Below are 27,556 nucleotides of genomic sequence, written 5' to 3' on the forward strand. Positions count from 1 at the left end.
TTACTTGGTTTCAAAAAGAAGATAGCCAGCAAAGGTGGAGAAGCGTTGATGGTCCCCATGGAGAGCTCCGTTTCCCATTTGCAGCCAAACTTCATCTCCTTTGACAAGTTTTAGCACCGCACTGTTTCCTGAAGTGTCTGCTTTCCCTTTTGATTCATAGCTAAGGATGAGTATTTTAACAAGTCAGCTTTTTCTTTCTCAACAATGATCAAGCAAACAACTTTAAAAAAATGAATCCAAGAAAGCACATTGTTATCCTGAGCAAAACTTCCTTGAAAGGCTTGCTAACATTTTTTTCAGCTTTATAAGGAAATTTTGGCATCTTTGTGCATTTGATCTCCTAGTCAAATTTTGCACCTTACCTAATTGCATGATTTCATTTCTTTCTGAAATTCTGGAAGTTTAACTTACATGTCTTTTTCCAGGGCACAGGAACAAATTTATTTTTTAAAATAAACCTCTGCTCATTCGTCACGACACTCCGGATTCCCTGTGATGTTCTTTTTCCCTTGGATTCATCCCAGCTAATTTTAAATGCCTGTAGGTCAGGAGTCTCACGTGAGGCACAGGCAGCGGGCAGAGACAGGCAGTTCGCTCCATCCTGAGACCTTTCATTGGAACATAGATATGTTCGATGTGGGCTAACATGCTGGCTTTGTGTGAGTGTTGGTTCCTTTTCTTCCACCTGCTGCCTTTTCTGACATTAATGCTTCAGGGGAAAAAAATTGGGTCCTTTTTCTTTTGCAGGAAAGATCTATTGGGAACGAAGTACCCTTTGGCGGTGCCTCTGTTACAGACTGTTGAAGAAGCCTGGACAGCTTAAATGAATCTGCTATCATCTAAGTGCCTAAAATCCAGTGTGATCAATCTAAGCTTTTGTGTCTGTTTATTCAGGCTCAGGAGAGAAGCTTGGTTTTGGCATCAGACCCCTGATTGGTATTAAACAAATAATATTTTTTTCAAACATTTTTTTTTTTCAGATATCCATCTGGCTACAAGCTTCTTGACCTGGTCCTTATAGAAGTTGCTAAGCTCGAAGTGGATCCTATTCTTGATGATCCTCCAGGTAACATAAAGAGTTCAGAAACTTTTTATTCAAAGCGTGCTAATGATAACAAAGCCAGTAAGGAGGACCTTTGCTTCTTACTCTTCCTTACTACTGCAGTTTAAATGCTCTCCACCTTTAAAGTAAATTGCTTTCCCCTAATCTTTAACAAGACTGTTATTCGTTGCTGAACACTTCATTATGCCCTTTCTCTGACAGACAAAATGAGGATGAAGATATGTTTTAGCAGAATGACAGCATGTTACGACTGGACTCCAACCCTGACTTGCAGTGCTAATTCCTTTCCCCTGAGCTTTGAGGAACTTGTGATCAAGGCTGAATTTTAGGTCCAGGATCAGTGGCAGGTATGATTCAAATTTGCAATTTGAGGAGGGCAAAATACAATACTTTTTCTTTGTTGGTTATTTTACCCTACAGAATTTCTTAAAAAAAGGAACAATTTCATGTTTCTTGAAATGTGAGCAAGCAATCACATCTGTACAAACATGTCTTTTGCAGTCAAAATGGCCTGGCCCTTCACTTACCTATATAAGCTGAAAACTGTATTGCCATTATGCATCAGGTACACGTACACTTCCTCCACATCTTCATGTTTCATCATATTGAAGGTGAAGAAATACACCCCTGAAATGATTACCAAATATAATGTGTTTGCTTCATAGAGGAAAGTAGTCATGCTACAGACTTGCACTTCTTGCTTAGAAAACATAACAGCTGAGGCCAAAATTACCTTCCAGTTGACAGTGGCTATTTTGCTTCTGCTTAATAGTGTGCCAAAATCGGATTCATTTTTATTCTGCATATGGCAGGGGTTCAGCCACATCCTGTTCCAGAGAAATGACTGTACTTGAACGCGGCAGGGCTGCCCATCCCTCCCTTCTCACCGAAAGGGAAATTTCCCAGAGGCTGAGTCTAGTGACCTCTCTTTCACCATTTTTTCCTTACTTTCTTGCTCCTGCCCTCTCCCCAAAAGGGCAGTCTCCAGGCCAGCCAGGGCTCAGGCTCAGAGGCTGTCAGAGAGCCAGCATGTCGCCCAGGTCAGGCAGGGCATGAGCAGTTTTAGCAGCACCCACTGCTGCTCACCTGCCGTACCACATCCTGCACAATGCAGACATAGCCACCGCTTTCTCTTCTTGCACGACACACCCCTTGCCATTACCCTTTCCCTTCTAAGTTCTTTCTCTGCCTGAAAGGCACCAACAGTGTTGTCAGTGCAACTATATTATGTGTCATGAGCTCTACAAGGCTCCCCCAGGAGGGATGACAAGCTCCTGGTTCCTGAACAGTAAGTCTGTAGCATTGACCCTGCAATGGGAGCTTGGAGTATGCATCAAAGCCAAGGCTCAATTAGAGATGAAACTGGCCAGTGTTGTGTCAGACAACAAGAAGGGCTTTTTTAAGTACGTTAATAGCAAGAGGAGGTCTAAAGAAAACATTGGACCTATACTTGGTGATGATGGTCACCTGACTAATAGGGATGAAGAAAAAGCGGAGGCATTCAATGCTTTTTTTGCCTCAGTCTTTAATAATACTGATAGACCTTGGGCTGCCCGGTCCCCTGAGTCGGAGGACCATGAGTGTGGGAACAGTGACTTTCCATTTGTGGACACTGAAATTGTAAGGGACCAGCTGTATCAGCTGAATGTTCACAAGTCCATGGGGCCTGATGGGATTCATCCTAGAGTACTGAAGGAGCTAGCGGATGTTATGGCAGGACCCCTCTCGATCATCTACCAAAGGTCTTGGGAGTCTGGGGAGGTCCCTGCTGACTGGAAGCTAGCCAACATTATTCCAATTTACAAGAAGGGCGTGAGGGAAGACCCAGGAAACTACAGACCTGTTAGTCTAAGCTCAGTTCCGGGAAAAATTATGGAGAAGATCATACTGGGTGCTACTGAGAGGCATTTAAAGAATAATGCCGTCATCAGGCACAGTCAACATGGGTTCACAAAGGTAAAGTCCTGTATAACTAATTTGGTATCCTTCTACGATAAGGTCACCTGCCTAGTGGGTGAAGGGAAGGCGGTGGATGTAGTTTTTCCAGATTTTAGTAAGTGTCCTGGTTTCAGCTGGGATAGAGTTAATTTTGTTCCTAGTCGCTGCTATAGTGCTGTGTTTTGGATTTAGTATGAGAATAATGTTGATAACACACTGATGTTTTAGTTGTTGCTAAGTAGTGCTTACACTAGTCAAGGACTTTTCAGCTTCTCATGCCCTGCCAGCAAGAAGCTGGGAGGGGGCACAGCCGGGACAGCTGACCCAAACTGGCCAAAGGGATATTCCATACCATATGACGTCATGCTCAGTATATAAACTGGGGGGAGTTGGCTGGGGGGTGGTGACCGCTGCTCGGGGACTGGCTGGGCATAGGTCGACAGGTGGTGAGCAATTGCATTGTGCATCACTTGCTTTGTATATTATTATTATTATTATTATTATTATTATTATTATTACTATTGGGATTTAATTTTATTTCAATTATTAAACTGTTCTTATCTCAACCCATGAGTTTTCTCACTTTTACTCTTCCGATTCTCTCCACCATCCCACCGGGCGAGGGGAGAGTGAGCGAGCAGCAGTGTGGTGCTAACTTGCCCACTGAGGTTAAACCACGACAGTCCTTTTTGGCGCCCAACGTGGGGCTCGAAGGGTTTGAGATAGTAACAGATTAACCAGAGCGCATTAAGGAATTTATATCTGTTAACAGTTGCGAGTCACAATATTGATTCATCTGTTCTCCATGTTGGTGTGTGTGATCTGCATCATGCTCTTTTTTTTGCTGTACATGTTAAAGATTGGTGTTGGTTTTTGCAGTTTGCTGTGGTCTGCAGTGATTGGTGATGTTTTGCCTGGGAGGTTTGTTATTAACACACTGGTCTTGAGCTTTATCTAGTATTTGAGCTTTGTACTGAAGCCATTACTGTACTTCGGGTACCACTTCATGGAGACAATTAGCAATTACAGTTCCTCCTCTGAGAGGTTTTTTATGGAGGAAATACAGAATGGCAGCGTCACTACCTTCTTCTATGATGTTTCCTCCTTCATTACAGTAACTTTTCAGTATCTTGAACATCCTTGGGTAGTTAAGATACTTCTACTGGTACTTCTTGGGAATATTGTTTCGGTTTTGTCTAAGGTTAATAAGCAATTTAAGAATATCATCCAGAGATCTGCCCCAAGGCTGGATAGTTATGAGTGGCAGGGTGTGTGGGATAGCATGGGCAAGCACCTAGGCCAATGGGCACCCCCAGTGTTTTGGAACTTCACCCCTGAGCAAGTGCAGAATCCTGAAAAGTTAGTAGAATATTTGGACAAAGTATGCTGTCACCCTGGCAACTCCAGAGAGACACAGATCACTGCAACGTGCTGGGGCCTGGCCCATGCCTACCGAGCCCTGTTCAACACCATTCAGTACCCTCGAAGGGAAGAGAAGGTCTCTGGATCTGACGGTAAAAGAACACGACCTGCGGCCACTCCGACCCCGGTAACAGGCCCTGCAGCCACTCCAACCTGGACGACAGGCACTGCGGCTGAACCAAAGAACCAACCTGTGCCAGTATCAATCGCCCTTGTACACAAGAAGAAACCTTGGAAGCGGAAGTCGGCTCGTTTAGTAAGCGAGGAAGAAATTTCTTCTAAGAGGGAGCCGGAGGAAGAAGTGGACGAGGCAAACTACCCTGGAGTAGGGCTATCACGAGAACAGGAAGAGGAGAGCCGGGCACTGCCTGGGGAGGAAGAAGAGGAAGAACTCATAAACAAAGCGGTAACCACATGATCTCTATCCCTGAGTGAGCTGCGAGATATACGAAAAGAATTCAGCCGTCGTCCAGGTGAGCATATTGTCACCTGGTGTCGTGGTTTAATTTCAGTCGGCAACTAAGCACCACGCAGCCACTCGCTCACTCCCCCCCTGACCCCCGGTGGGATGGGGGAGAGAATTGGAAGAGCACAAGTTAGAAAAACTCGTGGGTTGAGATAAAAACAGTTTAATAATTGAAATAAAATGGTAATAATAATATGATAATAATAATAATACACAAAACAAGTGATGCACAGTACAATTGCTCACCACCCGCCAACCGATGCCCAGCCAGTCCCCGAGCAGCGGCCCCCCCGGCCAGCTTTTCCCAGTTTATGTACTGAGCATGACGTCACATGGTATGGAATGTCCCTTTGGCCAGTTTGGCTGTGCCCCCTCCCAGCTTCTTGTGCACCTCCAGCCTTCTCAGTCGGTAGAGCATGGAAAACGAAAAAGTCCTTCGCTAGTGTAAGCATTACCTAGCAACAACTAAAACATCGGTGTGTTATCAACTTTGTTCTCATCCTAAATCCAAAACACTGTACCAGCTACTAGGAAGGAAATTAACTCTATCCCTGCCGAAACCAGGACACCTGGCTGCTCCGATGCTGGGATAATTGGGCCAGTAGCCTGGAATTACCACCATGGAGAAGGGTATCCAGTACCTGAGGGAATTAGCTGTGCTGGAGGTGATTTATGATGACCTGGACAACGAGCAGCTATCCAAAGATCCAGATGAAGTCAAGTGCACACGACCCATGTGGCGGAAGTTTATAAGGAGCTCACCATCGTCATATGCCAATGCATTGGCAGTGATGACCTGGAAAGATGGAGAGGGACAAACGGTGGATGAATTGGCTGGTCAACTCTGGCAATATGAGGAAAGTCTCTCTTCCTCCCTCGTCTCGGCTGTGGAGAAACTGTCCCGGGAGGTCCAGCAACTCAGAGAGCTGGTCCTACTCCCCACCTGTACGGACCAATATCTCGACTATTAGGAGGCAGCGTTCTTTTGCTCAAGAGAGAGAATATAAAGGGTACACACCACGGGGCACCCTATGGTTTTACCTGCGTGACCACGGAGAGGACATGAGGAAGTGGGATGGAAAACCTACCGCAGCCCTAGGGGCACGGGTACGTGAATTGCAAGGGAAAACAACCACAGAAAGAGGTTCTTCCAGGAAAATTGCTGCTCCAGTTTCCAGCGGGCAGTTCCCCAGACAGAGCAGAAGGGCTGATCTTACTCCTGATCTTAATGAAGAGACTTCTGACTCGTACGTACAAGAAATGAGAAATGAGTACTGTGATGAGGACTAAAGGGGCCGTGCCTCCAGCCAGGGGGAGGAAAGGGACAACCGGGTTTACTGGACTGTGTGGGTTCAATGGCCTGGCACATCAGACCCACAGAAGTATAAGGCTCTGGTAGACACCGGTGCACAGTGTACCCTAATGCCATCAAGCTATATAGGGGCAGAACCCATCTGTATTTCTGGGGTGACGGGGGGATCCCAACAGCTAACTGTATTGGAAGCCGAAGTAAGTCTAACTGGGAATGGGTGGCAAAAGCACCCCATTGTGACTGGCCCAGAGGCTCCGTGCATCCTTGGCATAGACTACCTCAGGAGAGGGTATTTCAAGGACCCAAAAGGGTACCGGTGGGCTTTTGGTATAGCTGCCTTGGAGACGGAGGGAATTAAACAGCTGTCCACCTTGCCTGGTCTCTTGGAAGACCCTTCTGTTGTGGGGTTGCTGAAGGTCGAAGACCAACAGGTGCCAAATGCTACCACCACGGTGCACCGGCGGCAATATCGCACCAACCGAGACTCCTTGATTCCCATTCATGAGCTGATTCGTCGACTGGAGAGCCAAGGAGTGATCAGCAAGACTCCTTCACCCTTTAACAGTCCCATATGGCCAGTGCGGAAGTCTAATGGAGAGTGGAGACTGACAGTAGACTATCATGGCCTAAATGAAGTCACGCCACCGCTGAGTGCTGCTGTGCCGGACATGCTAGAACTTCAATACGAACTGGAGTCAAAGGCAGCCAAGTGGTATGCCACAATTGATATCGCTAATGCATTTTTCTCCATCCCTTTGGCAGCAGAGTGCAGGCCACAGTTTGCTTTCACTTGGAGGGGCGTCCAGTACACCTGGAACCGACTGCCCCAGGGGTGGAAACACAGCCCCACCATTTGCCATGGACTGATCCAGACTGCACTGGAGCAGGGTGAGGCTCCAGAACACCTGAAATACATTGATGACATCATTGTGTGGGGCAACACAGCAGGGGAAGTTTTTGAAGAAAGGGAAGGAAATAGTCCAAATCCTTCTGAAGGTTGGTTTTGCCATAAAACAAATAAGGTCAAGGGACCTGCACAGGAGGTGCAATTTTTAGGAATAAAATGGCAAGATGGACGTCGTCAGATCCCAATGGATGTGATCAACAAAATAACAGCCATGTCTCCACCAACTAGCAAAAAGGAAACACAAGCTTTCTTAGGCGTCGTGGGTTTTTGGAGAATGCACATTCCAAATTACAGTCTGATTGTAAACCCTCTCTATCACGTGACCCGGAAGAAGAACGATTTCAAATGGGGCCCTGAGCAACGACAATCTTTTGAACAAATTAAAGAGGAGATAGTTCATGCAGTAGCCCTGGGGCCAGTCCGGGCAGGGCAAGATGTCAAAAATGTGCTCTACACCGCAGCCGGGGAGAACGGCCCTACCTGGAGCCTCTGGCAGAAAGCACCAGGGGAGACTCGAGGTCGACCCCTAGGGTTTTGGAGTCAGGGATACAGAGGATCCGAGGCCTGCTATACTCCAACTAAAAAAGAGATATTGGCAGCATATGAAGGGGTTCGAGCTGCTTCAGAAGTGATCGGCACTGAAGCACAGCTCCTCCTGGCACCCTGACTGCCGGTGCTGGGCTGGATGTTCAGAGGGAGGGTCCCCTGTACACATCATGCAACTGATGCTACGTGGAGTAAGTGGGTCGCACTGATCACACAACGGGCTCGAATAGGAAACCCCAGTCGCCCAGGAATCCTGGAAGTGATCATGGATTGGCCAGAAGGCAAAGATTTTGGAATGTCACCAGAGGAGGAGGTGACGCGTGCTGAGGAGGCCCCAATGTATAATGAACTCCCAGAAAATGAGAAGCAATATGCCCTGTTCACTGATGGGTCCTGTCGTCTTGTGGGAAAGCATCGGAGGTGGAAAGCTGCTGTATGGAGTCCTATGCGACAAGTTGTAGAAACTGCTGAAGGAGAAGATGAATCGAGCCAATTTGCAGAAGTAAAGGCCATCCAGCTGGCTTTAGACATTGCTGACCGAGAGAAGTGGCCAGTGCTCTATCTCTGTACTGACTCATGGATGGTGGCAAATGCCCTGTGGGGGTGGTTGCAGTAATGGAAGCAGAGTAACTGGCAGCGCAGAGGCAAACCCATCTGGGCTGCCGCATTGTGGCAAGATATTGCTGCCCGGGTGGAGAACCTGGTTGTAAAAGTCCGTCACGTAGATGCTCACGTACCCAAGAGTCGGGCCACTGAAGAACATCAAAACAACCAGCAGGTGGATCAGGCTGCTAAGATTGAAGTGGCTCAGGTGGATCTGGACTGGCAACATAAGGGTGAATTATTTATAGCTCGGTGGGCCCATGACACCTCAGGTCACCAAGGAAGAGATGCAACATACAGATGGGCTCGTGATCGAGGGGTGGACTTGGCCATGGACACTATTGCGCATGTTATCCATGAATGCGAAACATGCGCTGCAGTCAAGCAAGCCAAGCGGATAAAGCCTCTCTGGTATGGAGGACGATGGCTGAAATATAAATATGGGGAGGCCTGGCAGATCGATTATATCACACTCCCACAAACCCGCCAAGGCAAGCGCCATGTGCTTACAATGGTGGAGGCAACCACCGGATGACTGGAAACACATCCCGTGCCCCATGCCACTGCCCGGAACACTCTCCTGGGCCTTGAAAAGCAAGTCCTATGGCGACATGGCACCCCAGAAAGAATTGAGTCGGACAACGGGACTCATTTCCGAAACAACCTCATAGACACCTGGGCCAAAGAGCATGGCATTGAGTGGGTGTATCACATCCCCTATCATGCACCAGCCTCTGGGAAAATTGAACGATACAATGGACTGTTAAAGGCTACGCTGAGAGCAATGGGTGGCGGGACATTCAAACATTGGGATACGCATTTAGCAAAGGCCACCTGGTTAGTCAACACGAGGGGATCTGCCAATCGAGTTGGCCCTGCCCAGTCAGAACTTTTACGTACTGTAGATGGGAATAAAGTCCCTGTAGTGCACATAAAAAATATGCTGGGGAAGACAGTCTGGGTTATTCCTGCCTCGGGCAAAGGCAAACCCATCCGTGGGATTGCTTTTGCTCAAGGACCTGGGTGCACTTGGTGGATAATGCAGGACGATGGGGAAGTCCGATGTGTACCTCAAGGGGATTTGATTTTGGGTGAGAATAGGCAATGATTTGAACTGCATGATGTTAATTGCTACGTAATATTATATGCCATACCAATGATATTACAATAAGAATCACCCCGATTAATGAAGAATGAACTTTGATGAAACCGAGCAAAGCACAGCGATGATGGTACCAGAACTGACTTCAACATGAAACAATCCAACACCACATACCATCTCCGTCTTTCCTGCCCTGGAAGATTATTACGACAGATGGAGCCCAAAGTCATGGACTAAATGAACTCAACGGATATTTTAGAGGGATGGCCCATAGACTAAGGGAATGATATCTCTGTGTGTATATATATCAAATGACAGGAAAAGGGGTGGTGATTAATGGGAATGTATTGGAAAGTGGGGGACCTGGGCATGACGTAGATGGTATAGAATAAGGGGTGGATACTGTCCTGGTTTCGGCTGGGATAGAGTTAATTTTCTTCCTAGTAGCTGGTATAGTGCTGTGGTTTGGATTTAGGATGAGAACAAAGTTGATAACACACCGATGTTTTAGTTGTTGCTAGGTAATGCTTACACTAGTCAAGGACTTTTCAGCTTCCCATGCTCTACCGACTGAGAAGGCTGGAGGGGCACAAGAAGCTGGGAGGGGGCACAGCCAGGACAGCTGACCCAAACTGGCCAAAGGGATATTCCATACCATATGATGTCATGCTCAGTATATAAACTGGGGGAAAGCTGGCCGGGGGGGCTGCTGCTTGGGGACTGGCTGGGCATCGGTCAGCGGGTGGTGAGCAATTGCATTGTGCATCACTTGCTTTGTATATTCTTCTTATTCTTCTTTTTCTTATTCTTATTATTTTATTTTATTTCAATTATTAAACTGTTTTTATCTCAGCCCATGTGTTTTCTCACTTGTGCTCTTCCAATTCTCTCCCCCATCCCACTGGGGCAGCGGGGGAGTGAGTGAGCAGCTGTGTGGTGCTCAGTTGCTGACTTAGGTTAAACAACGACACTTGGCAGCCTAGAAGGCAAACCGCATCCTGGGGTGCATCAAACACAGTATAACCAGCCAGTCAAAAAAGGTGTTTATCCCTCTGTATTCAGCATTGGCGCGGCCTCACCTTGAGTTCTGTGTGCAGTTCTGGGCCCCACAATTTAAGAAGGATGTGAAGGTCCTTGAACGTGTCTAGAGGAGGGCAACAGAGCTGGTGAAAGGGCTGGAAGGCAAGTCCTATGAGGAGCGGCTAAGGATTTTGGGCTTGTCTAGTTTGGAGAAAAGGAGGCTGAGGGGCAACCTCATTGCTCTCTGCAGCTTCCTGAGGAGGGGAAGTGGAGAGGGAGGGGCTGAGCTCTTCTCCCTGGTATCCAGTGACAGGATGCGTGGGAATGGTTCAAAGCTGCACCAGGGGTGGTTTAGAGTGGACATTAGGAAGCATTTCTTTACTGAGAGGGTGGTCAAACACTGGAACAGGCTTCCTAGAGAGGTGGTCGATGCCCCAAGCCTGTCAGTGTTTAAGAGGCATTTGGACAATGCCCTTAATAATTTGCTTTAACTTTTGGTCAGCCCTGAAGTGGTCAGGCAGTTGGACTATATGATCATTGTAGGTCCCTTCCAACTGAACTATTCTATTCTATTCTATTCTATTCTATTCTATTCTATTCTAAAGTCATTAAATCATTAAATCATTGTGGGTCAAAGTTTATTAACATCCACATATACATTAACCTCAAGAGGAAGCAGGTGTGAGGACACACCCCCCTAACTGTCAGTAAGATGTGCCACAGCAAGCTTGGAGGGCCTGACTTTCATTTAATCTAATATCACTTCTCATAGTTGTGAGTAAATGAATGGCAGGGTGAGAAAGGCCAAGTGAAGGAAGGTGGTCTCAGGCTTCGGTTAGACATGTTTTTGGTTATGGCCCTACCTCCCCCGTCTCCTATTGCACCTCCTGCACCACAGCTGTGTGAGATGAGGGACTGATACAGATGAAAAATAACTCAGGAAAAACTGTAATGCCTCATTTCCAGCCACACATCTGTTGCTGGCCAGCTCACAGCTGGACTGGCATGAGTGAAGATGGGGATGAAGAGAGTGACTGGAGGCAGGAAGTGGAGGAGGAGACTGTGAAACCGCTGCTGTGACATCAGGCCATGGTTATCTCATCACAGTGGCAGAAGGGCTAAAGGTCTCAAAGCAGATGGTCCCACTCCCTCCCCAACTCTGGCCATGTGTCTTCCTCCTGCCTTTGTGCCAGCACTAGTCTCACTGGCTGGCAAGCCCTCTCTTGGCTTGCTCAGTTTCCAATTTCATTTTTCCTGAAAGTAGGTGGCAAGAGCTATGCAGAGAGAGTCTCATCAGTGCCTTGTACAAAGGCAGTTACTATTTTCTCATCATTATTGACCACGCTTCTCCCCATAGCTCCCAGAATTGCATTATTTTGTTTTGCAAACACTCACCGTTCACTGGAGCACCAAATCTCCCAGTCATGACATCAAAGAAATTCCCAACATTGGTTTCGACACTACTGAAGATGATCCCACTGTTCTGGTTGCTGAAGTGAGTAGCCATGGAAGCCATGAATGCAACCTGCCAAAATGTAGTTCTTAGTCAGTCAGCCGTTCACGAAATGCACATGTATAGAGGAATCAGCTACAGATTTTTTTCCTGTATTTGCAGTCTGTTTATTTTCCTGACAGAGATGTTCTTCTAGGGCCTGCTCCAAGGCCATTAAACTCTAGTAACAAAACTCCCATTGAATAAAACTGGAAGAGGACTAGGCTTCTTACATTCAATTGGACTATTCATGACTGTAAAGGTAAGTGTATGGGCAAGTGTTTGCAGGTCAGGATCTTCATTTGGGATTTTATTTACCTTTAACTCTCTCTAGAATGATGCAATAGAAAACTGGTATTGAAATGTATGGTGTTTTTGATAAAAGTGATTTAATTGTTTTTTATATGTTCCCCAATGCATTTAGACTGGATATTGCTTTTAACTGAATGTGTGAAATAAATAATGCTTGGTAAAATCCATACACATTAGTGTTTCTTGCTAAATACCTTCAGAGATACATTAAGCATTTTTATTAGAGGTCCCCTAGAAGTGCAGTGGCTGGGACTCAAGAGTCAGTGCTTTTTCTCTCTTACCAGTTGCCCTGTATCCCTCAGTCACGACAACGGAGGGTGGTGGACATCAAAAGAGGAAACTAAGAAAGTGAAAACTGTGCTTCAACTTCATATTACACTTCTTGCAGTGAGACATATTGGCCGTGGAAAATGTTTCATAGGAAGCAGTGCAAAACCTCCCACATTGGACAATTCAGATGATTACCCTCAGTAAGACATCAGGGAACGACCTATAGAGAACCATCTTGCATGGGCAGGAAAGGGGGTTATCTCTTCTGTGAGTCTGTGATCCTCCCATCTGACTGTCAGTAGATGGGGTACAGGCAGAATTGCTGCACCTGGATGCCAGAAGATCACATAGTGACTTGGCATTTTATTTAGAATCATAGAATCATAGAATCATTGAGGTTGGAAAAGACCTCTAAGATCATCGAGTCCAACCGTCAACCCAACACCACCAGGCCCACTAAACCATGTCCCTAAGCGCCTCATCTACACGTCTTTTAAAAACCTCCAGGGATGGGGACTCCACCACTTCCCTGGGCAGCCTGTTCCAATGTTTCACCACTCTTTCAGTAAAGAAATTTTTCCTTACATCCAATCTAAACCTCCCCTGCCGCAACTTGAGGCCATTTCCTCTCGTCCTATCGCTTGTTACTTCGGAGAAAAGACCAACACCCACCTCGCTACAACTTCCTTTGAGGTAGTTGTAGAGAGCGATGAGGTCTCCCCTCAGCCTCCTTTTCTCCAGGCTGAACAATCCCAGTTCCCTCAGCCGCTCCTCATCAGACTTGTTCTCCAGACCCCTCACCAGCCTCGTTGCCCTTCTCTGGACACACTCCAGCACCTCAACGTCCTTCTTGTAGTGAGGGGCCCAAAACTGAACACAGTATTCGAGGTGCGGCCTCACCAGTGCCGAGTACAGGGGCACGATCACTTCCCTACTCCTGCTGGCCACACTGTTTCTGATACAGGCCAGGATGCCATTGGCCTTCTTGGCCGCCTGGGCACACTGCCGGCTCATGTTCAGCCGGCTGTCGACCAACACCCCCAGGTCCTTTTCCGCCAGGCAGCTTTCCAGCCACTCTTCCCCAAGCCTGTAGCGCTGCATGGGGTTGTTGTGGCCAAAGTGCAGGACCCGGCACTTGGCCTTGTTGAACCTCATACAGTTGGCCTGGGCCCATCCATCCAGCCTGTCCAGGTCCCTCTGCAGAGCCTTCCTACCCTCGAGCAGATCAACACTCCCGCCCAACTTGGTGTCGTCTGCAAACTTACTGAGGGTGCACTCAATCCCCTCATCCAGATCATCAATAAAGATATTAAACAAGACTGGCCCCAGTACTGAGCCCTGGGGAACACCGCTCGTGACCGGCCGCCATCTGGATGTAACTCTATTCACCACAACTCTCTGGGCCCGGCCATCCAGCCAGTTTTTGACCCAGCGCAGAGTCCACCTGTCTAAGCCGTGAGCCGCCAGCTTCTCGAGGAGAATGCTGTGGGAGACAGTGTCAAAGGCCTTGCTGAAGTCCAGGTAGACCACATCCACAGCCTTTCCCTCATCCACTAGGCGGGTCACCTGGTCATAGAAGGAGATCAGGTTGGTCAAGCAGGACCTGCCTCTCATGAACCCGTGCTGGCTAGGCCGGATCCCCTGGTTGTCCCGCACATGCCTTGTGAGCGCCCTCAAGATGAGCCGCTCCATAATCTTCCCCGGCACCGAGGTCAGGCTGACAGGCCTGTAGTTCCCCGGATCCTCCTTCCGGCCCTTCTTGTGGATGGGCGTCACATTGGCAAGCCTCCAGTCATCCGGGACCTCCCCCATTAACCAGGACTGCTGATAAATGATGGAGAGCGGCTTGGCGAGCACCTCCGCCAGCTCCCTCAGCACTCTCGGGTGGATCCCATCCGGCCCCATAGACTTGTGAGCGTCCAGGTGGCATAGCAGGTCATTGACTGCTTCCTCCTGGATTACGGGGGGTTCATCCTGCTCGCCGTCCCCGTCTTCCAGCTCGGGGGGCCGAGTACCCTGAGGATAACTGGTCTGCCTGTTAAAGACTGAGGCAAAGAAGGCATTGAGTACCTCAGCCTTTTCCTCATCCTCGGTGACAATGTTCCCCCCCGCATCCAATAAGGGATGGAGATTCTCCTTGGCTCTCTTCTTGTCATTAATATATTTGTAAAAACTTTTTTGTTGTCTTTAACGACAGCGGCCAGATTGCGTTCTAGCTGGGCTTTTGCCTTTCTCATTTCTTCTCTGCACGACCTAACAAGATCCCTGTACTCTTCTTGAGTCGCCTGCCCCTTCTTCCACAAGCGGTAAACTCTCCTTTTTTTCCTGAGTCCCAGCAAGAGCTCCCTGTTCAGCCAGGCCGGTCGTCTTCCCCGCCCATTCTTCTTACGGCGTACAGGGACAGCCTGCTCCTGTGACTTTAAGACTTCCTTCTTGAAGATTGTCCAGCCTTCCTGGACCCCTTTGCCCTTCAGGACCGTCTCCCACGGGACTCTCTCAACCAGCGTCCTGAACAGGCCAAAGTCCGCCCTCCGGAAGTCCATGGTTGCGGTTTTGCTGCCCCCCCTCCTTACTTCACCAAGAAGTGAGAATTCTATCATTTCATGGTCGCTAAGCCCAAGACGGCCTCCGACCACCACATCTCCCACCAGTCCTTCTCTGTTTGTAAACAGCAGGTCGAGCGAGGCACCTCCCCTGGTAGGCTCACTTACCAGCTGTGTCAGGAAGTTGTCTTCCACACACTCCAGGAACCTCCTAGACTGCTTCCTCTCTGCCGTGTTGTATTTCCAGCAGACATCCGGGAAGTTGAAGTCCCCCACGAGAACAAGGGCTAGCGATTGAGAAACTTCTGCCAGCCGCTTATAGAACGCTTCATCCGCCCCTTCATCCTGGTTGGGTGGTCTATAACAGACTCCCAGCACGATATCTGCCTCGTTGGCCTTCCCCCTCATCCTTACCCATAAACACTCGACCGTATCATCATCACAATCGTTGAGCTCTAGACAATCGAAACACTCCCTAACATACAGGGCCACCCCACCGCCTCTCCTTCCTCGCCTGTCCCTTCTGAAGAGTCTGTAGCCATCCATTGCAGCACTCCAGTCGTGAGAGTCACCCCACCATGTTTCTGTGAGGGCGACTAAGTCATATCTCTCCCGCTGCACAATGGCTTCCAGCTCCTCCTGCTTGCCGCCCATGCTGCGTGCATTGGTGTATATGCACTTGAGCTGGGCTATCGATTTCGCCCCCGGCATCGGCACGCCACCCCTCGGCTCATCTCTAGCGAGCCTGGTTTTATCCCCTTCCCCCTTCGAACCTAGTTTAAAGCCCTCTCAATGAGCCCTGCCAATTCATGAGCCATGATCCTTTTTCCCTTGTGAGACAGCTGGACTCCGTCTGTCACCAGCAGGCCCGGTGCCATGTAAACCTCCCCATGATCAAAAAAGCCAAAATTCCTCCAACGGCACCAGCCCCTGAGCCACGCGTTGATCAGGTGTGTTTTCCTGCTCCTTTCAGTATCCTTCCCTGCCACTGTAGGGATAGAGGAAAACACTACCTGTGCTCCCGATCCTTGAACCAGTCGCCCCAGTGCCCTGAAGTCCCTTTTGATCGCTGCAGGACTTCTCTCCGCAACCTCATCACTGCCAGCCTGTATAACCAGCAGTGGGTAGTAATCAGAAGGCCGTACCAAACCAGGGAGCTTCCTAGTGATGTGTCTGACCCGGGCCCCAGGGAGGCAGCAGACTTCCCTGTGGGACGGGTCCGGTCGGCATATCGGGCCCTCTGTTCCCCTCAGAAGGGAATCGCCTATGACAATTACCCTCCTTTTTTTCTTAGCAGCGGCAGTCGTAATGCGTGGGGCTGACTGCCTCACCCTAGGCGACCCCCCGGATGGACCTTCGTCTACATCCTCGCTTGCCTTGCCCTCAAGTTCCAGGGCCCCATATCTGTTGTGTAAAGGCAACCGGGAAGGTGAGGGAGGCCGGGCAGGGGTTTGCCTGGCACGCCGAGCAGGGACCCGTTTCCATTCCCCCCCGTCGCTTAGGTCCCCTCTTTCTACCTGGTGGCAAGAAGGCAGGGGATCCTCTGCTTCTCGCGGAGCCTCCTTCTGCTGCCTCTGCCTCAGGGACGGTAGGGTGCGGCTCCACCAATCTATCTCCCTCTCACACTCCCTGATACTCCTCAACCTTTTCACCTCCTCCTTCAGCTCTGCCACCAGGCCGAGCAGATCATCCACCTGGTCACACCGCACACAGGTGTTGTCTCTGCTGCCCTCCAGTACAAGTGACAGGCTCAGGCACTCCCTGCAGCCAGAGACCTGGACAGCTGTATGCTTGCGTGTGAGCTCCTTAACTTCTTAGATGAAAAGTGTTCAATTACAGTTGTTACTGCTCCTCACAAAAATGACATTTTTCATGAGATTCCAGCTATACTGGTATTTAAAAAAAACAAACCCAGAACTTCTTTTGATTTCAGATCCAAATGAGAACAAAACTGAAACAGGCAAAATCAAATGCAAGTCCGGATCCAACAATGGAAATCATTAGCCATCTGCTCAGAAATTTGAGGAGCTCCAGATGTAAGCTGAAAGCTTGGGCTGATTTTCCTTATCCCTGCATGGATGCATTTTCTATGACAGCAAACTGTTAACTTCTTGCTTCTCAGCCAGGATCACATCAAAGTTCATCATGTATTAAAGCAAAGCAGCTGCAATGGCAGCTTGATGGGATTTATTACTTTTTGTCTAGATTCCATTTCACATTCTCTTTGACCGCAAGCTACTTTTCTTGGGCTGGTCAGAAGAGTTGAAAAAGATGTCCTTTCTCCCTAGGTCTCATTTTGAAGTAGCAGATCAACATGGACATGCCAAGTCTTTCAAAATAATCCTGTACTTAAAACAGTATTGTATTCAAAAGTGTTTTCTCCTCTCCCTATCCCCTCTCTCAAATTCTTAAGCATGATGTTAACAAGAAATGATATGCTATACTGTGTAAAGAATTTTTAAGCACATCTATTAAAAACAGTGATGGAATTTTACTTGGAAATAGCTATTGCAATACGAGCCTTTGTTATTCACCCCCTTTCATTATTCAGTTTTTAATTAAATTACTTACCACTATCTTTATGTAAGAAAAAATTACTGATAGCTCATTTTAAAATTGCAAAAGGATTTATGTTGAATGTAATTACAACAAATATGCTTTTAAGATATTCAGCTATAATGTTAATTCCAGTTAATTCCCTAAGAATACTAAAATAATTCTGCTTTATTATAAAAGTCCAGTAATTTTGGAAACTATTTTCATTGTGAATTTTATCCTGTGCAATTATCCCATCTTCATGCAACCTAGGGTGGAGAATTCAAACATACACAATGCCAAGAAATCCGAAGCCATTTTCCCACGCTGCACATGTTGGTTGTACTGTTGATTTTGTTGTTAATTTGCATGCCCTTTATGAGGATATAAACTATATACGAATGACTGTTATTGGGAAACAGTATCTTTCAGTTAAAAGGTGTAGATCTGTAAATAGATCAGAACTTCAGTTTTCTCCATAGTCAAAGGGTTTGGAAGTGGGATTTCTTTTTGTGCATGTTTGCTATATCCCATTTTGTCCCTTCTGTGGTGAACTGGGTTTGGGGGGTATGAATCAGATCAAGATTAAGACAATTCCATTTAAGTGTATATGTGTGAGTGAGGATGTAAACTCCCTTATAGTTTCTGGAGATCTATATTATACTCTGTGGTGTCTGAAATCCCATTTGCCTAAAAGCAGCAGTGACCATCAGATTAAGTTGAGTTGTTCTTCCAGTAATTGTAATTGGAGCTTAGATGCTTCCCTCACATGTAGGCTCTCTGGAGCTGAATCTGACTCCAATCACTTGCCCATGCAAATGTACCTAGTGCCATCTGAAGTCCTTTAGGATCCCCCCCACGGGGCTGGCTGATCTGATGCAAGACCTACAGAAGCCCCTTCCACAGTGGCAGCTGGAGACCAGGAGGGATATATCTCAAAGGCTTGCCATGCATCTAAATCTTGCCTTTATTTAGCACCTTAGCTGCACTACATCATAGAGATACCCAAGTCTATTCCTGCTATTGAAGATGAACTGCTCATATATCCTTACACTGCAGTGTACAGTGTGGACAACTCTTTTAAATCCAATTGTCAACAGCAACCAAGGGTCCTAGTTAGCCAAGTCCCATTTACTTTTGGTTGCCTTAAGAACAGGACTACACCATGCCTCCGCTGTACTGCAGGTATATATACACACACACACAAGCTCTCCACTGTCTGCCAAATTCCTGGGACATGAAGAAGCTCTAATCAAAAAGCTATGGGACTATGTCAACACAGTGTTGAGCCCAAACAAATATATTCCATGCCTCAGCAGAACTTATCAGCTCAGGCTTGAACCCATGTTTTAATGCTCACCTGGCTTTTGGGTAGCTCATTCATAGACAGAACCTACATGCTTCTCAACATATTTAAGGTATTGAGACATTTAAAAACACAGATACTGAGGGGTATTTTTCAAAACCAGAGGACTCCTGTCTGCACTCAAAGGTTTTGATCCAATATTTTGAGGAGTTGGATACATATGCTTCTGAGAATCTCATAAAGCCTGACTGAGCTGAGAAGCGTGGGCCTGAATGACTCCTTTACTCTTTTCACATGCCCTAGGAAGTGCAGAGTTAAGTATGTGATACAGCTTAATACAAAAATTATAGTCCCCACTATTCTCCTTTAATGACCCAGATGCTGGCTTTCTGCACTAAAAGGGAACCATATATATTTCTTCCTGCCCATTTCTCAGCTGGATTCTTACTCTAAAGAAAGGCTAAGCCCTGTTGTCTTTCTTTTCCAGGAAGATCTGGCAGAGCACATTTGTCAATCATGACAAGTGCTATATATGTCTCTCACTGTATTAATTTACAGGTGGATTTGCTTCTTAAGTATCCTACAGTAGTTAGGTGCTGCTTTTCAGAGAAGAAAACTCCATAACCTGAGAACTGCTGCAGCCAACACAAGCCAGAGATTTTGTACCTGTAGCTCTGGGGGTATCCCAGGGTAACCCTTCTCGCCTTTGGGTCCATGATAGCCACGCTCTCCCCTCAGTCCCATATCTCCTTTGTCTCCTTTCTCACCTTTGGCTCCTTCCTGGCCAGTTGCTCCATTATTTCCATTGTTTCCATGATTTCCTTAAAGGAAACAGAGCTTTCTGTTTAACTTAAATAATTTCATATAATATATTTTAACAGATACCTGTGACAGGGTCCTTTTCCACCAGTTTGCAACACATACACTTTTCAGTACCATAAAACCCATATTGAGCTGCGATGAATAAGAAAGAGTTGTGGGGTTAAGCTGAAGGTGAAGGTTTTGATGAGCAAGTTTCCAGAAGGACGTACATTGGTGTTTAAGAGTTAACCCTCATGCTATCTTCATGTTGCTGTATAAACTGCAGATATCTCAGGTCATAGAATCATAGAATCATAGAATCATTGAGGTTGGAAAAGACCTCTAAGATCATCGAGTCCAACCGTCAACCCAACACCACCATGCCCACTAAACCATGTCCCTAAGCGCCTCATCTACAGGTCATTGCGTTGTTGGGGAGATGTACAAGGACGAGACCTCAGCAGACATGAGGCTTGGGGAAAGCGAAGGCCACTGCCTGCTGACACATACCAGGTAGCCTGCATAAGCACTCTTGCTTTTCCTTTTGTGTAAAAACTTATTTCCTGACAATTTAAGTTAATTAGGATAGGATAAGATAATTTTGAAGAACATTTTGCTATCTTTAAAACATGTCTACACAAATGGAGAATGGCTGTAGCCTTAAACTAGCTAAATGACCTATCTGTGCCAAAAATGAGAGGATCTGCATTCTCAGGGTGCTAGTTAGCTTGAAAGGGTTGATTGCTTTTTCCTAGATTTAAAGAAAGACAAAAGTCTTATAATGAAGCTTTCTGAGATGGCTTCTTATAAAAAGGGTCATTATAAAAACATATTCCTGCATCTGCAGTATTACTTACTTCCTGATGTTTACTGAGGAAATTACCAAGCAAACATCTATGTGACTAACAAAATTTTAAAGTTGGCTAGAATAACTGAGCAATTACTGTGCCTACCTGAATCAAAAGCCTGATCTTTCAATTAATTACTCAGGGGATTAATTAGAGTCATCATTGTTCTAATTCTACCTGAATTGAAATTAGGTTCTTTGCCACTCTGCTTACTCTCTGATTAGTCACTCTGGTTATGAATTTACAAGAAGAATGGTGTTGTCTGAGATCAAATCTAATGATTAAGTGATTCTTCAGAGTTTTTGTATTGAGAAAAAAATTGACTTCAAACAAGGAAGCTAAATGGTGGAAGAAATTAAGCAAATTTTGATTTGAATGGAGAAATCAATAACTTTTAAAAATAACAAGAATGATCTTTCCTGTAAAACCAGAACTACTTCTCTACCAGTTCAGAACAGAAACATGCAAGCAACATTTGATTCAATCAAGGGAAAAGCAGCTGTTGTCATTCCCCTTATGTGCACGATATGAAATGCAGCAGATGAAGGAGACAGAAATTCCAGGCTGCAGAAGGTTGCTGTGGGCCACGTGTTTGTGGCATCCTGTTGTGGCATGAGAGTGTGATTGAGATACATCCTTGCATAAGGAAAGGGCAAAGCTGGGACTGGGCTGTGTCTCCCTGTATCAACTGGTAGCCTTGAAAGTGTGGGTGTAATACAAAATCTTGTCCCACTTCTAAGAACCCAACGATTTATTAAGACGTAATGCAATATTTCCACACAAGAGGCCTCACCATTAGATTTCTCTTGCATCTGTAATGATCAATACTATTTTTATAAAGGGTTGATGCATGAATAGCTCACAGCAGGCTAATGCCAAATATGCCTATGACCTAATTATGCCTAATACCCAAAATATGTCAAAGTAACAATTTATTTCAATATTTTACCAACTGAAGCTAATTCTTGAAACACTTCATTCACTCAGATTTAACTTCATAACAGTCAGATTTAACTGTTACTGTAAACTTTCTACCAAAAGTCACCACACTAATGTTTTTTTGTGTATGGTTATGTTATGTCTGTTATTGTCAGTATATTTGTGAGACAGAAGGATTATGAAATTGCATTTTTATTGTGATAAAAGAAGAGGAAAGCTTTGGAAGATGAGACAAATCTGTCAGTCAGTGACATGTTCATTTACATTATACATCTGCTTTAGGAATGGTGATTTTCAAATCCCTGAAGGTAGCTGCTGTAACAAACTTACACCAACATACAACTATCTTTTTCCCTTCTGTAGGCTCTTCTTTTTCCATGCCAATTATCAGATCAAAGTATACCCTTTTCTTGTGTATCTTGTTCTTCTGTGTGCATTTTTAATGAAAAAAAAAGTATTTTTTTATTATGGAAGACAAGATGAAAGAAGGAAAAGAAGACATTTCTATGAGAGAATAGGAGCATGTGTGTGTCTGTAAAATATTGGCTAGCAGTATGCTAGATGAAAAGAAGCTCCTGAATACAGTACACAACAGCATAGCTGGATATTCAAAGGTGATCGCAATAATCAACTCCAGGGAACAAGTTCTTCCAACTTTAATAGAAGCTTCATGCTGCCTTAAGAAGAGAGAACAATTTGCCCTAGAAATGTAATAAGATTACTTTCAGTATGAATTTGTGAAAGCTGAATTTTATTAACAAATGGGTTTTCACTGGAAAAGACTTTAGAGTCTAACTGAAAATCTCTGTCTCCCCAGAAATTATAGAAAAACTTGTTTCTGAATCTGTCCCCAAATACTGATGTTTAGACCATTCTCTGATATTTCATAGAATAGCCTGTAATTAGACTGATCAAAAAATCAATTAAACTTCATCTTTACCTGGCATCCCAGGGGGCCTGGGAGGTCCTGGAGGCCCTTGGTAGAGTCGAACTCCAAAGTCACCACGGCAGCAGGAACTACAGTCTGGATTCTGCAGTCTGGTTTGTGGGGGCTAAGTACACAAAAATAAGCTTTAAATAGCTAATTCATGGAGGGCATCAATCATATGCATGTTGGTTACAGGGTCTTCATTATATATTCTCTGTTTATATATTTGCTAAGTTTTCAAAACAGTTCTTATCTGGGCTGAAATCTCCCATACTTGGATTGTCCCTAAAGATGTTATTTTTGGAACATTTAAGGGGAAAGCTCTACAAATGTTCTAAGAGCTATATGAATATTAAAAAAAAAAAAACCAACTTGTCCTGTCAAATAATGGGGGTTTTGAAAATAAAATAATACCGAGTAATGAAAGTTAGATGAATATTTCAGTTAGGTTCCTATCCTGCTTTTCACTGATCCCACATTTCAGCTGACCTTTGTTGACAAACAAGCGTATGTGCAATGAGTGGTAGGAAACAAGGCACTTCATCTGACCTTCAGCAATGAACTAAGAAAACTGGGTTGGACCGCTGGAAGGAGATGTTAAAAAATGTCTGTGCAGCATATTCCTGTTCATGGCCCCAGACTTACATATTTACAGGCTATTAAAGTTGGGAGAACCTAAAAAAGTGCCAAGGTACATGGCAAAAATTTGAACTGACCACAACACCTGGTGTTATGGATGTTTGATTATTAGTAGTTGTGGGTGTGTAACTATGAAAACCTGTTTATATGCTGAAATTAATATAGCAACATAAATAAACTAATGAGTTTATTATACACAGCTCAGCTACTGTAATAATAGTTTGATAATAGCTTTATTTCAGTGCTTTTCTTTCCCAAATTGTTGTATTTATACTAATGGGGTCTCAGTCAATCCTGGCTGGATTTCATAACTAGGGTCTTGTGGTGATTTAGCGGTCACAAAGCTTCCAATGGGTCAGCTGAGGTAGAGGTCCTGAGTTTGATTTTATTTCTCTACCTCCTTCGCATTTTTCCTTCTTTGTTGCTTTTCCCCTACAATTCTTTGCTATTATCCTGAGGTGCAAATCTGCAGTTCTTAAATTCTGGAGGGGGATAGTTACACCAGTCCGACTACTACTTTAATTATTCTACTATTTGTCTTCCTTCCCTTTCTTTCCACTCATCTTTATCATCCTCAAATTACTTGCCTAATGCAAACCTATTGCTTAACGGCAGCAAATGAGCCTCTGGTGGGATGGGAGCTGCCAAATGAACATATAGATGTGCCGTATTCCTGCCCTCAAGGTCATCAGCTGGCTTGATCTGAAACACTAAAGCTTTCTACCTGTGTTTTGAACAATACCAAGTATACCCCCAGAATTCATTAATTTCAAGAGGCTTGGGAATTTATGTTTATGGATACAGAAAACACCTTTCATGCCACCAAAATACTGCTACTCCTCCAATGGGACAGACACGTGCCCTATCCAGCTGGAACCACCGACGGTGGAGTTACCATGGGAATAATGGCTGACCTGACAGCTCAACAAATATTCTTCATATTCAAAGAGTTATGGAAATGTTAAGACTTGCCAATGGGCAGAAGGGCTTCAGATTTATGGGGTTTTGGTCAATACTATGCTTTTTACCTTAATTCTGGATAAGGTCTATATTTTATGAGAAAAATTCATTCTGCCTGTTGGACTGTCTGTTCCTGGAGAACCTGTTTGTATCTTTCTTGCTGTCTTATCCCTCCCAGTTGTTAAGAAGAACATAACTGACAATCACCAGACACACTGTTTAAAGCTTTCCTAATATGAGAGAAGAAGTAGCCCTGCTTTCAGCTCATTTTCAGTCCTTGAAGGGGAGCCAAGTACAAGAGGACTGGAATTGCGCAAACATTTTGCACCACCTGAAATGCTAATGTTGCATTGAGATTAAAATCTCCAGCTCTTTTTTCAATAGTGCTTCATATTCATGTTAAATGAGAAGGCAAACTATATACACACCTGCCAAGAGCAAATAAGTAATATCGGCCTAGAAATATCCAAAGACTTAGAACTGTGGATTATAGGTAAGGGAAGGCATGAGTCCAGCAAAGTGGATTGCATGTGAAACTCTCTCTGTGCAGGTAAGACTTGGATTTTTACCCAATGCACTGAAATCCTGAACGACATTATTAGCTAACCAGCAACATTATCGTAAAATAGATACTAGTGCTGGTCATAACCAAATGCTATTTGGCATTATCTCTCCAAAAGCTCAGCAGGATATGAAATGGGGCAAGTCCTGCCAGCCTGGTTGTATGAGAACAGTTCCACTGACTTCAAAATAACTACTTATGCAAGTCATAAAGTAGTATTAACTTATTATCTTTACTGATCCTTTGACTAGGAGGAAAAAATGTTCACAGTCAGCTGCCAAGAACAATGAATATTCAGGATACTTTTTTAATCTCTCAAAACAGAGAACTTTATGAATATACTTAAAAGAAAAAAACTGTGCCTAATGTAAAATTACACTCAAATGGGACAAAGAGATTAATTACAGCCTACTTGCCAAAGGTGTCCTATGCAGCCATTTGCACATAAATTTTATTGCATGAATCTTTGGCATTGCTCTCAGAACATGAATATGATTTAGGAGCTTGTGAAATGCATCTGCCACATTGATATCCTAATACAGATAGAAAACTGGAAATATTTCTGAGGCTATTTGCTGAATTTCCTATGATTTAGTATGTAGGAGGAAGTTCTAGGCAGCAGATGGTCTATAAAATTCCCTTAACTTAAAGTTGTGAACTAATCATAATTGGAGACCCAGCCCTTTTCCACTTCCTGATTAATTTTTTTCTGTTGTCTAAGACAACGCAGAAGTAATGTACATCCGCCGTTCTTGGCTCCTGTTCTGAATGCGAAATAGCACGTCTCTGTGGGCACCAAGGCCCTCCATGCCCCTTCTCTAGCAAAGAATTAAACAAACCACCAAAATTCAGGGCAGAACACCAGTAGGTTGAGGGGTACCTGAAGGTTTTCAAGGAGCAACCTAAAAAGGAAGAATGTGTCTGGCATGGCTCTCCCCAGTCACTAAGAGTTCTTGTGCTTGGGAAATGCATATTATATTTTTCATAAGTTACCAGCAGCATGGAAACTGGCCTTTTACCCGATGCAGCAAAGACAAATGCTGTTGTCTCTATTCCACAACAGGGAATGGGATCATTAAAACACTTTAGCAAGAGGATGAAATTCTCCAGCCAGAGCTAAGATAACCAAGAAAGTAGGGACTTAGGGGTGAAACCTTTCCATTCACGGATTGGTTGTTTTCAGCTGTTGTAGTTGCCAAACAGCTTTCAGATAGCTCAAGGGGAAGGGAGAGGTTCGACATAAATTAAAACATGCACCCCAAAGACAGTGACACTTTCTGTGAGGGAGAGTTTGACCCCTAAAAAAGTCATAATTTTGTATTAAGTCCTGCATTATCTGAAATTATGTTGAGTTAAAGGGGAATCTTCTTTAAATACCAATAATATATGGTCTATAGTATGCAGCTGCACAATTGTCTCTGCAGTTAAGAGGAACACACACACTAGCTGGCTCATTGGACTATATACCTGATTGTTTACACTGTTTATATACTGCAAGTGCAATTTAACGTACCTACAGTTAAATATCTATTTTGCTGAGTGCACTTGACGAACATATAACTCCTGCCCAAGAAATATGAAATGCAAAGCACTATAAAATTTAAATACAGGGAATATAGTGGTGTATTAAACCTATTCCAATACTTGGATGTGTTTCAGTTCTTTAAGCCTAGGACAGGATTAAAATCAAATCTCCTCATGAATTAATGAAAAAGTTCATGAATTCATGAATTTCACTTCATGAAAAAAATTCATGAAGTAGGTTATTATTCAACACTTTTCTGCATGTCCATGATTTTTGGAATTCAAAATATCATAGTTTGATCTGAAAGAGTTTTAAAACACAAATGATAAAAGGTGAACTTTACAGGACTCAAACATTTGTATCAATAATAGGAACAAAACACTCATGTTCTTGTTGTTTCTAAAAAACATCAATCAACAAAAACTTCATTTGAGTGGAATTTTGTTTTGTCTAGTGCTAGAAAATGCTTCATCTTCTGCCCTTCAGGTTTTTCCTTTTAAATTTGGATTGCAATATTTTATGTATAATCAAATTGTGCCATTTTCCCTTTGCTGTGAGCTAATGACTATAATATCTAAAATGCCATGCAAAAGGCATAAAAAGATCCCCAGTTTAAAAAGCAGATACTACAGATTGATTTAGAATTTCATTCCAAGTCTTTTTTACACTGAAACTGTCAAGTTGATATATATTATTATTAAATCTACTCAGATCTCAGATACATTAGTACCTGTTTTTTCAAGCTATTCCTTAGAATAAAATTTTTGAACACTCAGAATTTCATTATGTTTGTCTCAAGCTTAAAAGAATATACTTTATATACATAATTTTCAAGTAAACTTATTCTCTGCTAATTGAATCTTTCCAAATTTCTCTATAAAGTCTGTAATTTTCCTTCACATCCAAATGAGTTAAAAGAATCTAAAACTTTAATATATTAAATAAGTAATACCTTGAAATAATTAAGAGACTGTATATCACAATATATGATTGCAGAGGATCATAGTTTCAGCAAAACAAAGGGCTGCTGTCTATGTTGATATTAGTGTCCCCAACCACTGCTGGCTCTACCAGCTCATTAAAAGATCCTATAAAGAAACCCAGCAGGATACAGACCAATATACAGTTTTAATAAAAATAATTTCATAAATATATCACTAATAATCTTAGGGGAAAAAAAAAGATCTCATTAGCTTTAAAGATATCTTTAGAAGATTAATTCAGAGTACCTGGACTCTATCTGAGGTAGGCAGTTCTACATTATCTACCTCTGGTCTCAGGACTTTTTGGTCTGTAGAAGTGCTATTAACAACAGTCCACTCTGTAAGTTGACTCCGCTGTTTCAATATTTCCCTGCTTCTGGAACCTTTATGGCCAGTCTGGTGGTGACTTTGCAATATTTTGGCCACTGGTTTATAAGATCTTCTGCTCACCTCCATGTATTCATCTTGACACAGGCAAAATGGAAGAAAAAATAAAGCCAGTAGACGCCAACTGATGAAATCCTTCTCTGCCAT

General features: G+C 44.3%; 1 protein-coding gene across 1 annotated transcript; it reads right to left on the reverse strand.

Moving 5' to 3' along the window:
* On the reverse strand, nucleotides 1-27,556 carry LOC143172122 (complement C1q tumor necrosis factor-related protein 3-like). The gene is made up of 6 exons (XM_076361379.1): nucleotides 27,269-27,556; nucleotides 22,366-22,477; nucleotides 19,504-19,658; nucleotides 11,775-11,904; nucleotides 1,591-1,690; nucleotides 1-160 (listed from the first exon to the last, which is right to left on the reverse strand). The coding sequence occupies exons 1-6, from the start codon at nucleotides 27,554-27,556 to the stop codon at nucleotides 1-3; spliced, it is 945 nt and encodes a 314-aa protein (XP_076217494.1).

Source organism: Aptenodytes patagonicus, chromosome W (assembly GCF_965638725.1).
Source record: "Aptenodytes patagonicus chromosome W, bAptPat1.pri.cur, whole genome shotgun sequence".
In the NCBI taxonomy this organism is placed as follows: domain Eukaryota; kingdom Metazoa; phylum Chordata; class Aves; order Sphenisciformes; family Spheniscidae; genus Aptenodytes; species Aptenodytes patagonicus.